This window comes from Epinephelus fuscoguttatus, linkage group LG4, assembly GCF_011397635.1.
Source record: "Epinephelus fuscoguttatus linkage group LG4, E.fuscoguttatus.final_Chr_v1".
In the NCBI taxonomy this organism is placed as follows: domain Eukaryota; kingdom Metazoa; phylum Chordata; class Actinopteri; order Perciformes; family Serranidae; genus Epinephelus; species Epinephelus fuscoguttatus.
Window position 1 is genome coordinate 43,494,499 of NC_064755.1, and position 16,966 is coordinate 43,511,464.

Consider the following 16,966-nt stretch of genomic DNA (forward strand, 5'->3'; position numbering starts at 1 on the left):
GGCATAAAGAAGCAGACAAAGGCCGATTAGTGCCAACGGTGAGAGACACACCACAAAGACAAGAGCGACAGACGCTCACCAACAGCCGACATTAATCAACCATCAGTTAATGAATTATCAGAATAATGCAGATTAATTTATGTTCTTAAGTTTGTTATTTTGGCTTAACATTGACTCACATTATGAGCTGATGATCAAATTTGATTGAATATGTTCTGTAACCTCTGTCCTCTGTGCTGCTGTCTTTGTCAGGGCATCCCTTTAAACAACATTTTAAATCTTAATGAGGGACTTTCCTGATGAAATAAAGCTACATATGAAAATCGCTGCTCAGACTTTCTGCTGATCGTCTAATTTAAAACGATCTGACGATGGAGTTTCGGGCAGGATTTGAAACATGTCAGAAGCTGTAGTGCTGTCAAAAGGCTGCCACGAAACCTCACGAATCAAATGTGAACACACACACATACACACACACACCGGGGGAAAAGGGAAATATATGCAGACATGTTGAGGCAAATGAGACACAAAGCCAGACACCAAAGCGTGTCTGGATGTCTGCAGTTTGATCCCTTTTGACACAGAAGACAGACATCTTCTCCCAAATTGGAATCTTCCTCCCCTCCCTCCATCTCATCCATTATGCATCCCTCCTCTGCTCCTGCTTTCTTTGATCGTCATCCCAAAAACACACATAAACACACCGGTGTCTTTCCATGTTGTGTGTAAAACACAGTGACAGTGGCAGAGTCGGTAAACATGTGACACGGAGGTGTAACGAGAGACAAACACGAGAGACTGAGGCAGAGAGACGGAGAGAGGTAGTCCTCGCTGTTTGAGGCAGAGGACATCGATCAGTCTGGGACTCAGACACACCTGCACTGCATCACACACACACACACTCACACACACGTAACTCTAACCCTAACCAAGCCTCTAGTTAGAGAACCAACCACACACTGATGATATCTGATCACCAGAAAGACACAGAAACAACACACACATACACACATATGTTCCAACACCAATTACCTATCCATTCAACAAAAGAAGAAAAACAGTATCACGTGTGTGAAGCTTCGACCATCAGCCAAACTTCTCTCTCTGACAGGGCACATCTCACACCAGCCCAACAGATAAGATACACATATAAGAGACACACTCAAACACTTAAAGGGACAGTTCAGATCTTCTGAGGTGGGGTTTCCTATGTCTCAAGTTTGGAGAAGCAGGCTGACGTCCAACACAGAAGCTGAAAAATCTACTGCTGTGGTCGGAGGCTGCAACAAAATGGGTTTCACCCTCCTAAAAAAAATCAATTTCAGTTTTAGTGAACGTTATATTGAAGGTATTTTCATCACTTCACCTTAACGTCAGACAGATTTCCAACAGGAAAATGAAGCTTTATATCGCTCTCTTCAGAGCTGGACTCCGTTGAGAAAAACAGTGATGTCATTGTGTGAGTTTGGTGTTTTAAAGGGTCAGTTTAGATTCACACAAGTCACACAATGATGCAACAAAAGCGGCAGTAGCTCAGTCCATAGGGACTTGGGCTGGGAACCGAAGGGTTGCCAGTTCAAGTCCAGGTACGGTCCAAGTATGGAGTAGGGGTGAGGGAAAAAAGTCGATTTTTAGATGCATCGAGATTCTGTCTTGACCGATGCGAGCATCGATGTGGAAAACTCATAACTGATTTTAATTTTATTTTTATATTTATTTTTCAAATTACAGTAACTCCTCGACCGTTCACGCTATCAACGTAATTCCAACAGATTCTGAAAGCTAGTGATACACGGTACATTACGGTAGTGACGTCATTACCTGTGGAGGAGGGGAGGGAATTGAGCACAGCAGGAGGAGAGTGCAAGTGTTTTGTGTGAGTTTTAGTGGAATTTGGGTGGCGTTTTATTTGTAAATAATATTTAGTGTTGTAAATAATAGTATTTGTGTTTTTTTGAGAGCTGTTGAGTTTTTTTTATGCTGTGTTTTTGAGTGTTTTCACCATAGTTCGTAGTTTTGCCATCATTCGTCTTTTTTGCAATAGTTCGTGTTTTTATAGCTCATAGATAGTTATAGTCAGTTATAGTTTTGTAAATACTAGAGGAGAAATGTCGAGGAGGTCGACGAGGGACAGGACAGTCTCGTTGAGATTTGTGGATGAGGAGGATGGGCCGGTGGAGACTGGTGGAGTGTAGTCATCTCAAGTAAGTGATACAGTTTGTATGCACTGGATATGTATTCCCAGCTTTATTACAATAATGTGTCAGTTTGGTGGAACTTGTTTTTTAATTTATTTGCTAACATTAACCCCAGAAAACGTGAGCGAACATTCCGACCGGTTCATCACAAGACCGGCTGTACGTTTTATGAACGAGCAACACAGGGTTAAATGAGCTAAATGGATGATTTTGGCCGCTGCCTTGGTTAGTGTGTGTGTGTGTGTGTGTGTGTGTGTGTGTGTGTGCGCGCATGGGGGTCGTCCCTGAAAAGTAAACAATGCAGCGATGAAGTCAGTGTTTACTGACAGTTACTTATATCTTGTCTTTTCACTTTATTAAGATCAGATTCTGCAGGTAAAATTAAAATAATAAGGTGACTTGACTTGGACTTGACTTGACCTATTACAGGAGTTGACTTGACATAACCTGTGACTTGACTTGACTTGCCCAAGAAAAAATGACTTGGGATTTACTTGAGACTTGAAGGTTAAGACTTGAGACTTACTTGAGACTTGCACATGTGTGACTTGGTCCCATCTCTGCCAGTTTGCCTCCTGAGCACTGCTGAGGTGCCCTTGGGTAAGATACTACAGCCCCTTCACTCTGACAACTCTCCATTTAATGCATGTATACGTCCTGTTTGTGCATGTGTGTGTATTTCGGGCCTGTGTGTGTATGACAACAGAGTGGAAAAAAATTGACTTTCCCCTCAGGGATTGATGAAGTATATCGTCTTCTTCTTTTTCTCACAACAACTTCACTAACTGATCAAAGCAGCCATAGAGCAGCAGCTCACAGGTTCAGCGAGCGAAGTTATTCTCAGTGGAGTCTGGTGGATTTGGCGAGCACATAAATGGGAACTGAGGACATTAACGGCTTCCCTGATGAAACTGGCTGTCTGACAGAAAGGTAAGAAAATAGCTTAAACTTGTGGGACATTTTTCAGGTGGCTAAAATATGTTTTGTTGCTGACTCCTCCACAGCAGTACATTGCTTAGCTTTCGTGTTGGACTCCAGCCTGCTTCTCCAATCTGACATCTACTGTATGTAACACAGTGACTATGGATAAGTACCTCATACGACCCCACTTTAAAAGATCTGAACTATCCCTTTAAACAAAGAACTGTTTTTCTGCTTGCTATTTGTCCTGCAACTTAAAGGCCAAATAACTGACTACAGACTCAACAGTTTCAGTGCTGCTAATGGAAGATCAACTCTCCAGAACAGACACGAGCAGCTCTCATGTGAACACAAAATAAACCAAATATCAATATTAACTGTTAACAGAGACACAGAAGATGAGTTATTTATTTCTTTAACACAATCAGCTGTTCACAGACGCTGTTGGAGCCCCAATATGGCCGCTTCAGGCTACCTTACATGACCTTAAGAAGACGTCTTTACGCTACAGTTCATTAATCTAAGAGGAGTGTCAGGTTTACAGGACACGAACAGGCGGCAGCGACATCAACCTACAGTCAAACAGAGTGAGAGACAACAAGAGTGAGCGGACCTCTGCCAACAAGATACACCTTATCCTGCTCTTTATCACAACCAGCTGCATCAGACGCTGTAATCCAATAGGGACATGAAAAGGCTCACAGCACACTGAGAGCAGCAGCTCAGACATCAGCAGACAGAAAACATGTCTCTGTCTCCATCTGTCCTTTCTGTCCCCTCAGGTCATCAAGATGGACGAGGAGGGAGACAAAGAAAAAAGGAAAAGCAAAGGCAGGAGAGAGGTTTATCAGGACGGGAATAAGAGTGCCATATGAGGAAGAGGAGGCATTAGATGCAAAAAATAAAACAAAAAAAAACATACACCTCACCTATGGAACAGACAGCTCTCGGGTCCTGCCAGCTGACTTTTCTAAATATTAAACTATTTATTTATTTATTTGTCGCTCCCTTATTATTATTACATATGTATTACATATTGTATAAAATATGTGTTATTATTATTATTACTACATTTTTACTTTATTTATTATACAATTATTATTTTACTATTGTTTCATTGGTATCTTATTTCATTTTTTTAAAACTGTTATTATTTAATTTGTATTTAATTTTTAGTATTTTATTTACTATACTATTCTTAATATTTCATTATTATTATTATTATTTCTATTATTCTATTTATTATACTATTTCTATAATTTTATTATCATTAATTATTATACTATTATTATTTCATTATTATTATTTTATTTTTTCACCATTTTATTCATTAAACTATTATCATATTATTATTTAATTATCTTTTTTTAATTATTTTATTTATTATACTATTATTATAATTCTTATTTCATTATCATTATTTCATTTTTAATGATAAATAAATCATTTTTTTTATTTTTTATGATGCATTTCGTATTTAAGAGATTTTCCCTAAAAGAATCCACTATATACTAATATTAGTCTCAGGTACTGCAAGATGTTAATTTCTTAAAAAATATGTTCTGAGTGTCGCATTGTTTTCTTTGTCTCTCCTTATGTGCAGTAAGCAATGTGAGGAGGGACGAGGGGGGGCGCTGTCCCTTGTTAACCTGCCATCCCTCTCCATCCTCTGGGTCCACACCATAGACTGTATTAAATAACGGTGTAGCTACCGTGACGTCACCTACTGGATTATCAGCTCCCATTTTGAGGCCTCAGGTTCGGCATTTCGATTGTTGCTATCTTGTTTTTTTGGAGCCTGAGGCGACCATACTGAGCAAGAGGTGGATCTGGCTCAGACTGCGGCGACGCTTTGCAGACAGCCTGTCACTAAAGCAGCCACTGCCTTAACTATGTGTAAATTTAAGCCTTAATAAAAAGTGAACAGGTGAGTTATATAAAACATCAGCCACTGTACAGTTGATATGAATGTTTAAATTAGCTACAGAGGCCAAAACTGTTTTTTGTACCAGGCTGTAAACATGTTTATTTCTGCTGTAAAGTTGGACATTTAACATGGAGGTCTGTGGGGACTGATAAGGGGGAGGTAAAGGATGGAGAAGAGAAAGAAAGGGTCAAGGAAAGAAAGGAGGAGTTAAATAAACATAAACACGTGTCTCCTCACCAATAAGGATGGAGGCGATACTGGCGGGACTGAGGCCTAGCGGTGGGCGTTGCGCCTCCTCCCTGGCCATCAGAGATTCCCCACAGACAGTCTGGAGGTAGGAGGTGAAGGCGTGTCTGAGGGTGGAGCCCAGCTGACACCAACGCATCGACCGGTCCACAGAGACCCTCCCCAGCACCAACTGGCTGCTGGTGACGCCCTTCGCCTCCTCCTCCAGGGCCTCCACGGGACACATGGATCCCGCTCCTCCTCCACCTGAACAGTGGAGACGCACCAGGACCCGGTACGAGTCTGGAGGAGAGGAGAGGAGAGGAGAGGAGAGGAGAGGAGAGGAGAAAATAGTGTCACAGTAGGTTCAATGATTTAATGTTGAACTTATTAACTGCCTGGAGCCAAATGAGGCTTTGCTTTTATGGATTATTTTAGACAGTGATGCGGTGAATACTGACTGTATCATGTTAAATGTAATATAATGTTAAATATAATATAATGCAACTGATTCTGTTACAACACTCAAAAAGCAACATTAAATTCAAATGTAAAAAACATCCTCTAAAAGTTAAATGTGGTGCCAATTATCATATATATTAACGAAAAGTATGAAAAGTCTTGTTACAGGATTCCACAGAATTATGTGGTTTAAATGTTTAAATCAATGATTTCAGCCAAATAAATGATGTGTCTTATATGTGTATGCACATAAAAATGATATTGTAATACTGATTTCATCCGTCCAACCAGCCCTATATATCTTGCTTATTTCTTAGTACTTGTAAATTTTGTTTAAAGGTCCAGTGTGTGAGATTTAGAGGGATTTTATGTAATCTGTGAGGACTGCAGATTGCAACCAGGAAGTTTTAACTGGAAGCCAAATTATTAAATATGTGCTCACCTGTTTTCTCTGATAACTTAAAATCCAGATGTTCAAAAGGTTTTTACTGGGAGCTGAATTATCCACAGAGGTCTCTCCAAGTTACCAAGTTACAATTCAGTGTTTCTCCAATTCTGTTTGCCATGTTCAAGACAGGCTGCTGGCATGGCACACACGTGTTCATCGTTTTCCTCTGATAATTTAAGATCTAGACATGAAGAAGGTTTACCTCTTCCTCTCCAGAACAAACAGACCAGCTGATTAAAAACGGTGAAAACACCAAATGAAGCAGTTTCACATTTAAAGACAATGTTTTCCATGCTCTCATGTTGGAGTGGCCAACGTGAAAACATGAATGGCCCTATCTAGAGCAAGTGTTTGGTTTGTCCTTTCTGGGCTACTATAGAAACATGGCGATCTACTTAGACAAGGATCTGCTCCCTATGTTCAATTTCTTCCAATATATCCCCCTGAATCCTACACACTGGAGCTTTAAGTAAATATAATACCACTGACAATAAAGCAATTACATTACAGTACAAGCTTTGTAAATTTCTCATTGATCAGTCGGTAAAAAGTTGAGAGAGGAACTAAAACAGACACATCTTACAAACCACTGTGACATCTTCTGCTTCCCTGGTTTATACTGTGGCCCTCCATCTGTATTTTACAACCTGTCTGATCGTCTCACTGCTCAATGTTTTTTGTTATGATGCAATAATGAGTAGCAGAATTCATCTTTAAGGCATAAAACCCATGTGCAAACACACACACACACACACACTCACGGAGGTTTTCAAGTAGATCTTTGCAGTCATCAGTCGCCACGTCATGAATGGTGCGATTACACTTATCCCTCCTCTCGATGTCCTGTTCACTGTGGCTGCACAGCACCTCCAGACAGTCCTACACACACACACACACACACACAGATTACGATCAGTAATGAGCATGTGCACAGTTCAGGGTGTGTGACCACATACACGAGTATTTGTGCAGCACAGGCTCTTGTGTTTTATGAAAGCACGGATCAATGAGTGAGTGGTGGTCTTCATTTATATTCAAGTCAGACACTCAGTGTGGAGCAGTCTAGTCTGGTGTCTCTGTCTCCTGGACGTTTCAGCCAGCAAGGTCAGCTGTCCCATTACCCTGCTGCTGAGGAGACTGATGGCAGGGCTGCACATTAGTGGAAGCGCAGGGACTGGACAGAGTCAGCGTAGTGGACACGAGGACACAGGAGAGAGGAAACATTTCAACATTATCTTACAGACTGCAGAACAGCAGCAGATCAGGAGGTTGACTCCATGTGGCATCGCTGAGAATTAGTTTTTTGGCCAGTGGGAGACAGAAGACACACATCACTGATACGTTCTCAGTTTGCAAAGTAAATGCTGACATATTAGCGAGCAGTTGCCTATTTACACACCCAGCAGCCACAAAGCTACATTAGCATTCATTTAAGCCCAGTTCAGACCAAAGATTTGGGACAAGATGAAAATGTTTTAGAACGTTCCAGAGAAAAGTTGCAGTGGTGTGAAGTGGTCCATCTCAAGCCAGCTGATGGTGCTGCCTGTGACAGAGTCCTGGGTCCCGGGTCAGGTAGCCAACAGGTAACCCACAAAAAGCTGTGTAACTGGCCCACACACGGGCGGGCAGTGGGTGAGAACAAAAATCTATTTTTTATTTTAACTAATCTCTATTATTAAGCCGAGGTTTGATGGTGGTGGAAGGAGCATGCTAACATGTTTCCTAACCTGGCAGTGACTGAATGTTTTCACCATCCAGTCAAAGAGACGTCCAATTCAAGAACGGAGAACCAGCTTCATGTGAGGGACTGGAGCCCGGGGGGGTTTGATCACAGGTGCAGGTCGGGTCACGGGATTTATTATGGTGTATTTATATAAACACAGCTCATATGTTTTCACCATTGTATCACTACTACAAATGCAGCTGCAGCCAGTATCTCACTATCACTACCCTCATTCATATTTTAAGAAGCTACAAATTATATTCAGCCACAAAATCAGCCTGAAATGTTTGAAGCTAGAATGTAGGTAAATGGGTCGTTGCTTTGGAGACGATACACCGTCTTGTCTTGTCCTATTAGTGTGAACTCACTGGTTTTTGGAACATTGTAGCAGTTGTTTCAACTCCTCTTGTCACGAGTCTCTGATCTGAACTGGGCTTCAGCCTCGTGTTATTCTCCATCTGCTGAATGTGAAGCCAATATTCTGGCAGCCTCTTGTTAGGTATGATCAGATCTTAACCTACATAGTAAATGAAGCCAAAACAATGAGCTGAAAGAGGCTGAAAAGCTCTGCAGTTTGTGACGGTGTGTCACTGAGGTCACGGCCCTGTGAGCGACCCATGTTACATCACACACAGGCAGATGATTCATCATCACATTTTGTGGAGGCTCATTCTCACCTTGAGGCCCAGGGCGGCAGCCATGTGTGCAGCCGTCCAGCCGTCACTGTTGGCGTGGTTCAGCAGGGCAGCAGGCAGCGCCAGGGTGGCGGGGGGGTCAGGGGTCACAGTGGGGTCACCCTGAATTGGGTGGCAGAGGAGTAGACGCAGCGTGTCCACGTGTCCGGAGCGCACCGCTGCGTGGAGAGCCGTGAAGCCGTCCTGCAGAGAGGTAAAGGTGATTTATGTGTTACTGCTCAGTAAATACAAAACTCTCAGACTGACGTTCATTCATATGAAATGAGAGAGTCTTTAGTATCATGAAAGGGCCAGTGTGTAAAATGGTTTGAAAACAGTGACATCAGCGGTCAAATTCTAGGTTGCAGGGCTCACTCGCTCACCCCTCCCGTCGGGTAAATGACAGTGGCCTCGTAGGGACAAAAAGCCTTGCTCAGACACGAATTTTTCAGGAGTAGGTCTATCTAGCGACGAGGTGAATATTTATTTAGAAATCTAAACCATGTTACGATATTGTAATGAATCCCTCACGAGCAGGAGACCAGAGGAGCGTTTGGGAAAAAGGCCCGTTTATTTGAGCACTCCAAAAACTCCGGTAACACTCCAGGGGGTAACTCTGACTCTTCTAGCGTAACACACACACTCCATACACACATACTCGTTTACAATACCAAGCAGGTACCCCCTCCCCTCTCTGCTCCACCAATCTCCAGCCCGCACACTGACTGACAGCGTAGCCTGTAAACAGAGCTCAGCTGTTTATTTAGCCTGGCAATATCTCTGGACTATAGTAGCTGCAATGGACGACTTTGAACGCGATTTTGAAGAGTTTCTTGTAGCGGACACAGACCCAGAGCCATACCTGTTTGAGCCAGAGCACACAGATGAGGAACTCCATGTGTTTGATGCTGAGCGGGCGAGAAGAGAGGCTGAATGCACAGAATGGGATTCGGTGCTACTGCTGCCATCGTTGGGGAGATATATCACCAGGAGGAAAAGCGCCGCAGAGAGTGCATCACAAGGAGTGAAGTTGCGTCTTCTTTTCCTCACAGATGACGGTTCGGGTTCATTCTCTCCTGTTGCGTGGTAAGTGTGGTGCATTCGCAAACTTTAGAACTAAAAAAACTTTTCACTACTCTCTATCGACGAACTACTAACACTCTCTGCTGTTTCCTCCTCCTTCTTCCTTCCTTCCTCTGTCTTCGTTGGTTTATTTATACACGCGAAACGTGTTCTCTGGCTGGCTGGATTGTCCGCTCGGGCTGTCATACATACATGGCAGCGCAAGATGGCGACCTCTCTAAAGCAAGGCCCTTGCTATATATATATAAAAGCATAATTATAAGGCTACGAAAACCAAACGAATTTTACTTTATAGTGATTATACACTTGTATAAACATATTAATGGGTAGAAGATTCAGATTCAGATTCAGATTGACAATAAACCATGCCAAATATTACACACTGGCCCTTTAATGTTTGTACCAAGTAGAACGAATGTGATTTGCTTCTCACGCTACGTTTCAGGGAGGAACGTCACGCAATAATTTGATTACAAGTCAAGAAACATTGGGAGACGTCCACTCATGTCACACACAGGTTCATATCAGGGCCGCAGCTTACGTTTATTTTCATTATTGATCACAGGAGTCTGACAATTCACTCATTCATTTTCTCTAACCACTTATCCTGTTAGGGGTCACAGGGGCTGGAGCCTATCCCAGCTGACACTGGGTGAGAGGCTGGGTTCACCCAGGACAGGTCACCAGACTATCACAGGGCTGACACATAGAGACAGACAACCATTCACACTCACATTCACACCTACGGACAATTTAGAGTCACCAGTTAACCTGCATGTCTTTGGATTGTGGGAGGAAGCTGGAGCACCTGGAGGAAACCCACACTGACACAGGGAGACAGAAGGACTCCCCCACCGTGGGCTTGAACCAGGAACCCTCTTGCTGTGAGGCGACAGTGCTAACCACTGCGCCACCGTGCCGCCCAAAATACGACAATGCCGACCCCGGACTGTTTTATTCCTCCACTCCTACAAATGTTGTATTTTCTGCTGCTGTTCACGATAAAAAAGTTCCTCTTGTGGTCAGAAAGCACCAAAACTGGTTCTGGTAACAGAGGTGGAAAAGACAAAATGGGAAAATGCGAATCAGCTGCTAATTATGCAGCTGAGTAATTAAAAACCTGAGCAGCCCACTTTTTACCCTAATTTTTATATTGTTGTTTAAAATAATTTTAATCAGCTTTAAATATCCAAAATGAGCACCAGGGTAAAAAATACTGCATGTTTTCTCTTCACCCTGCTCAGAGCTCCTCCTCCATGGTAAATCATTACGTCTGACCCGACACACACTGGCCAACATTTTCTGCTGTCTAAAAATACATCTGTGCTGAAGAGGTCAGATATGCTACAGAGACTTTTGGCAGCTCCTCTGGTTCAGCAGGGGAGCCAGGCTAAATGTGGAACAAAAGCAGGTACACTAACTAAATATAGGGTCTCATCACATGCTTCCACGGCAACCAACAGACCCCTATGGTTACCATGGAGACCCAGGAAGCCCATACATTAATTAGCTTGCACCAATCGGATGAACAAACCCCCTGAGAGCACTTGTGAAGCAGGATGAGTGTGAAACTATGTGGAGTGTTAGTAACGAGTGAGAAAGTGTGAGATATTCCAGCGTGAGTGAGGAAACCAGGGGATGAGTCTGTTCGCTTATATGAAGGGATTTTGACCTCACATTTGCTCTGAGCTCTGAGTGTGTCAAATGGATTTAAACTGAACAAGTTACACACAAAAAATAGGGAAAATTTCCATTTACAGACACAGTTTTTAGTCAGATCAAGGACCTGAAATTTAAGTTAAAATTTAAAACTATAAACCCACCTAGGACTATTTTTTTCAGTAAAACCTTAACTAAACACATTTGTGCCATACCTCAAAATATAAATCTAATCTAGAGACAAGAATCCAGGTAAAATGTAGAGCTGCCTTCTTCATGGGGTTTTCTTACTGTACCAAGTCAGTCAGGGTGTAAATCACCAGTTTCATCATGAAACAATATCATAGCGATTCTTTGGACAATGATACGATATTTGCCGATATCACGAAGTCTGTGATGATACGATTTCCATTCGATCCGATTCAGGGGCCTGTGATCAATATGAGACGATATCACATGATCATTTATCACAGTCTGTTACAGAAGAAGCTGCCACCTTGTTCTTCTTTTAACTTTGCCATAAATGATAAAACAACACATAAATAATATAAATTATTATTGACTCCAATAACATGAAACAGAACATGGGATAAGTTGACCTTCACGACTTTCTGTCAGAAAGCTCTCTCGAAATCAAAATTAGTACCACACTGCTGATTTATTCCCCAGTAAGTAACGTTTTCTCTCGCCTGCTGCTGTGTGATGGTGACACAGAATTTCAAAATAAAGGCGTAATATAAAGATGATGATATGGATCAGTGTTTTCGCTTTGCATCAATGATACTGGATCGCTGATCACTGAATCAATATATCAATCCACACTGATGGATCATTACACCCCTACAAGTCCTCAAAGTTGACTTCCTGATGTGGTACATGCACGGCCAATGGCCCAGCCTGGCAGCACAGACTTACCGTTGTGGTGCGCGAGCGATCGGCTCCGGCGCTCAGCAGGACACGGACGCAGTTCAGCTGTCCAGCCTCACAGGCCAGGAAGAGGGAAGTCTGTCCCCCCGCCGCCGCCGAGTCCACAGCAGCTCCTGCAGACAGCAGCACCTCCACACAGCTGGAGGGAGGAGCAACGTTAGAAACACGTGTACCAACATACATATAAATACATACATACTATACACATACAGTTACATGTTACATTAGCTCAAATATGAAGGAGGAGAATATATATCTATTACTGGTCGATAATTAAATTCAAATGGCTCATCCAGATCCAGCTGGTCAACATCAGGTAAAAATTCAGCCATGACTACTCCAGACAAAGTAACTCCTCACGTCTGTAAGCTTCAGCTGTAACTTCCTGCAACAACTCAAATCTTGCGAGACGTGAGATTTCAGAGCCAGACTTTCACTCTCTGAGTGAGTGTTTTGACTTGCCACAACAAACATGTCCGAATTTTTACCCGATTTTGACCAACTGGATTTGGATGAGCCATTTGAATTTGATGATCACCAGTATTTATTTGAACACGGAGTACACGGACGCAGAGCTCATTGAAACTGAAGAGCGGTCGAGGAGAGAGAGGGAGCAGCAACAGGCAGAGGAACATGTCTGAATCCAGCTAAAGGTAAACACAGACATTCATTCCTCCTTTCCGTTATGTTGTCAGATAATTATACTAACAATCCGAGCCTATCTGTGTGAAAACAATGCACTTCAAGTGGATGTATTTTGACGTTGTTTGACGCTGTCTGAGTGCCCTATTATTTAATATAGCGTGCACTCACGGGCTGCAGGCAGGTCAGCCCTAGCTTCATACTGGAGAAATGTCACATATTGAACATCCTATCACTCATTTAGACAAAAGTAGATCAGAAAATAGGGCCCAGGTTGAAAAAAACATTAGTTCCCCTTTAATTTCCAGTGAAATCTAACACTGCAGTATTTGCAGTCATCTTGTATGTACTGTAACTGTCATCTTTGATAATACGGTTCACATTTTTTAGTTCAATACTTTCATAACCAGGAATATTACGAAAAATGTTTGTTTTACCAGCTCATGCACAGTAATGTTACCAGGTTAATATATTTCCTAAATATTGTTATTGATTTGGGTCAGGGGTCGGTAACCTTGACTATTAACAGAGCCAGTAATAAATATTTAAATAAAGGTAACAGCCTATTAAATCAAATCAAATCAAGCCAAATCAACTTTATTTGTATGGCACTTTTCATACAACAGTAACACAAAGTGCCTCACAGAGGTTAAAAACAACAAAGATCCAAACAGAAAACAAAAAGAAAAGAGAAAACCCAACCCTCCCACCCAACAAAAAGCTATTTAGCTCATAAAATTGAGTTAGTAGCTAGGTAGGAATGATCTAAAACAGAGACATACAATGCATCAAAACTAAAACCTATAGGCTAACTAAAATAACAAAAGATAAAGGTTAAATGAGATAAGAACGTAAAAAGAGGAAGGGTAAGAATATAAAAAATAAATAAAAAATAGATAATAGATGGATAAATCGGTTATAAGAGGAATTTAAAATAGACAAATAAAGAGATCAGTTAAAAGCCTGATTAAAAAGATGAGTCTTGAGCCTCTTTTTAAAAACATCAACAGTCTCTGCAGCTTTGAGGTTCTCCAGCAGGCTGTTCCACAATCGGGGGCCATAATAATTAAACGCCGCCTCATGGTGTGTTTTCGTCCTAACTTGTGGTATGGTTAAAAGGCCGGTGCCAGAGGACCTCAGGGTCCGCGAGGGTTGATATGGTAAAACCAGGTCAGATAAATAAGAAGGCCCAAGACCGTTAAGACATTTAAAAACTAATAAAAGAACCTTAAAATCGATCCTGAAGCGCACGGGGAGCCAATGCAGCAATTTTAAAACTGGTGTAATGTGCTCCCGCCCTCTGGTCCTCGTCAGCACTCGTGCAGCTGAATTCTGTAATAATTGTAGATTTGAGATACTCTTTTTGGGAAGACCAGAGAGCAGGGCGTTACAATAATCTAACCTACAGGACATAAAAGCATGCATCAGCACCTCCGTGCTGGAGAGAGAAAGCAGGCGGACTCTGGCTATATTCTTAAGGTGGGAGAAACCTGCCTTTGTTATGTTTTTAATATGTGGAATAAAACAGAGCTCAGAGTCAAAAATCACACCCAGATTTTTTACAGATTGTGTTGGTTTAAAATCCTGTAGTTTTGGTAAAAGTTTCTCTCTCTGGCCTTCAGGACCAATGACTAAAACCTCTGTTTTGTCCTGGTTGAGCTGCAGGAAATTCACTGCCATCCATGACTTGAAATCTAAAACGCAGTTAAAAAGGCCATCAACTGGCCCTGTGTCATCAGGAGACACGGCGATGTACAGTTGCGTATCATCAGCATAACTATGAAAGCTGATGCCGTGCCTCCTGATGACGTCCCCCAGAGGAAGCATGTAGAGATTAAAAAGAGTTGGACCTAAAATTGACCCCTGGGGGACCCCACACTTTATCTCATGGGTTCCTGAGGAACACGTATCCATACTTACAAAGAAGTGTCGATCAGTAAGGTAAGAGACAAACCAGTTAAAAACAGTACCAGAGAGGCCGACCAGGTGCCTCAGTCTATTTAATAAAATGTGTGGTCTACTGTATCGAAGGCGGCGGTTAGATCCAGCAGTACCAAGACTGTGAGTTTATGGTTATCTAAATTACACCTGATGTCGTTTAAAATCTTTAAAAGGGCTGTCTCAGTACTGTGGTTCATCCTAAAACCAGACTGATACTTCTCTAAAGTGTTATATGTATTTAAAAAATTATTTACTTGGTTAAAAACCAGTTTTTCTAAAATTTTGCTTAAAAATGGTAAGTTGGATACAGGTCGATAATTATTAAAAATGTTGGGGTCTAAATTGCTCTTCTTCAGAAGGGGCCTCACCACCGCCGTTTTCAAGGAGGCCGGGAAGACACCTGTCTGAAGAGAGCAATTCAGCATGTACAGTAGCTGTTCCTCAAAGAATCCATAAAATGTTTTAAAAAATGGTGTGGGAACTGGGTCTAAAAGGCAGGTTGTGGGCTTTACTTGGGAGAAAACTCGACCAAGTGTCCTCGCATCAACCAGGGCAAAACTCTCCAGTGTTTTCCTCTGGTAAATGCAATGATCCAGGTGTGTCGACAGTTAAAATCTGTTGCGATAAAAGACTGGATCTGATGTCACTGATTTTACTGTTAAGTCTAAATGAACATTCATTAATATGATTTAAGACGAGGTGGCTCCTCTGCAGTGGGCTGTTGATAATTATTTAGTACTTTGCAGCAAATGAATCTGTCCACACATTATTAAATCCTCTATTTTCCTCCAAGACTTTTACTTTTTTGGATTTGAAATCCAGAGCTAACCTTGCCAGGCAGACACCAGGCAGACACAGCTACTGAAGTTCGGCAGAATTTAGGGGAAAAGGCTCCAGGACGCAGATGAATGACGCACATTTTAGTGAATGAAATGTTAGAACATTTTTTAATCCGATGCATAGACTACACATTTTTACAGCTGTAGAATGCAATAATCAACTTTAGACCTACAACAATGACAAATTAAAATCTGAATATTAAAAAATAACTTATTATTCCCAGTTAATTTTATGTCAAAGCCACAGGGAGCCACTGGAGACGGTCTGATGAGCCGCAGGTTGCCGACCCCCATTTTAAGCATTATAAAGAAAAATAAGTAAAAGGTCATGTTCCAAAACAAATACCTGATATCACACAATACAGTAACTACACACTCACGCACACACTACAGTTGTGAGTGGGAGCACCACCTGTTCAGAGACAAGAGAAGACATCAGCCCTCCAACCAGAGAGCAGATCATCTGAGGAAAACTGAGCCCGTCTCCTGACGCGAGTCTGAGTCACGACCACCGAAAAAACAGTGAACCCCATAAAATAAACTCAGTGCGTGTGTGTGTACGTGTGTGTGTGTGTGTGTGTGTGTGTGTGTGTGAGCATGCCTTTTGGATATTCCCGCTCTATAAATAACACTGTGATCAGATATTACAACACTGCACATTCCCCAGCTGGTCCCGGGCATCGTGTTTTTGGCTCCCGCACAATCACACATACTCACACATGCGCACACACACATTTCACTAAAGTTTACAGCCTCTCCTGCTGTAAGCCTCAGGATCAATACGAGTGATCAGAACTGACTGCTGGAGCAGATGTCGTTAATAATTAATGATGAGAGCTCAATGATAAACTCCCAATCAGCAGAGTGAAATGAGGCCGTGGTGACAGCTGACCAGTTGAGGTGAGGTGACTGTAGCTGTGGGAAATCACCCCATAAAGCTTCAGCAGTGATGCAGAGCTGATCTCAACCTGACAGTCTATACTGTGTGTCACAAACATGCCAGCTGATCCCGGTGCGGTGACAGTACAGAGACAGCAGGCACGTTGAGCATGGTTACCGGCACTGGGCTCACGGTCGAATTTCACACATGGGAGGTTCCAGCTGTGCTCGTCTCGCAGCAGAAATATGTGTCATGAGTCATTGATTAGAAAGACATAAAAAACTGAGATGATATCAGACTCACTAACATGTTCTGTGATCTCAAGCGCCAATGACACACGAGAGGAGAGAGGTCAAGTCCCCAAACTGAGCGTTAAGAACAGTATTAGATGACAGTTGACACTTGTCCCCACAAGGC

The 16,966-nt window shown here is 42.2% G+C and overlaps 1 protein-coding gene across 1 annotated transcript in view; it reads right to left on the minus strand.

The window, feature by feature from the left end:
- The window catches only part of cttnbp2 (cortactin binding protein 2), a 166,440-nt gene that overhangs the window by 39,006 nt on the left and 110,468 nt on the right, over nt 1-16,966 (minus strand). Inside the window, exons 7-10 of the mRNA XM_049573026.1 lie at nt 12,236-12,386; nt 8,582-8,782; nt 6,943-7,060; nt 5,284-5,574 (exon numbers count right to left, since the gene is read on the minus strand). Coding sequence (XP_049428983.1) covers nt 5,284-5,574; nt 6,943-7,060; nt 8,582-8,782; nt 12,236-12,386 — 761 coding nt within the window. The remainder of the gene's footprint in view (nt 1-5,283; nt 5,575-6,942; nt 7,061-8,581; nt 8,783-12,235; nt 12,387-16,966) is intronic.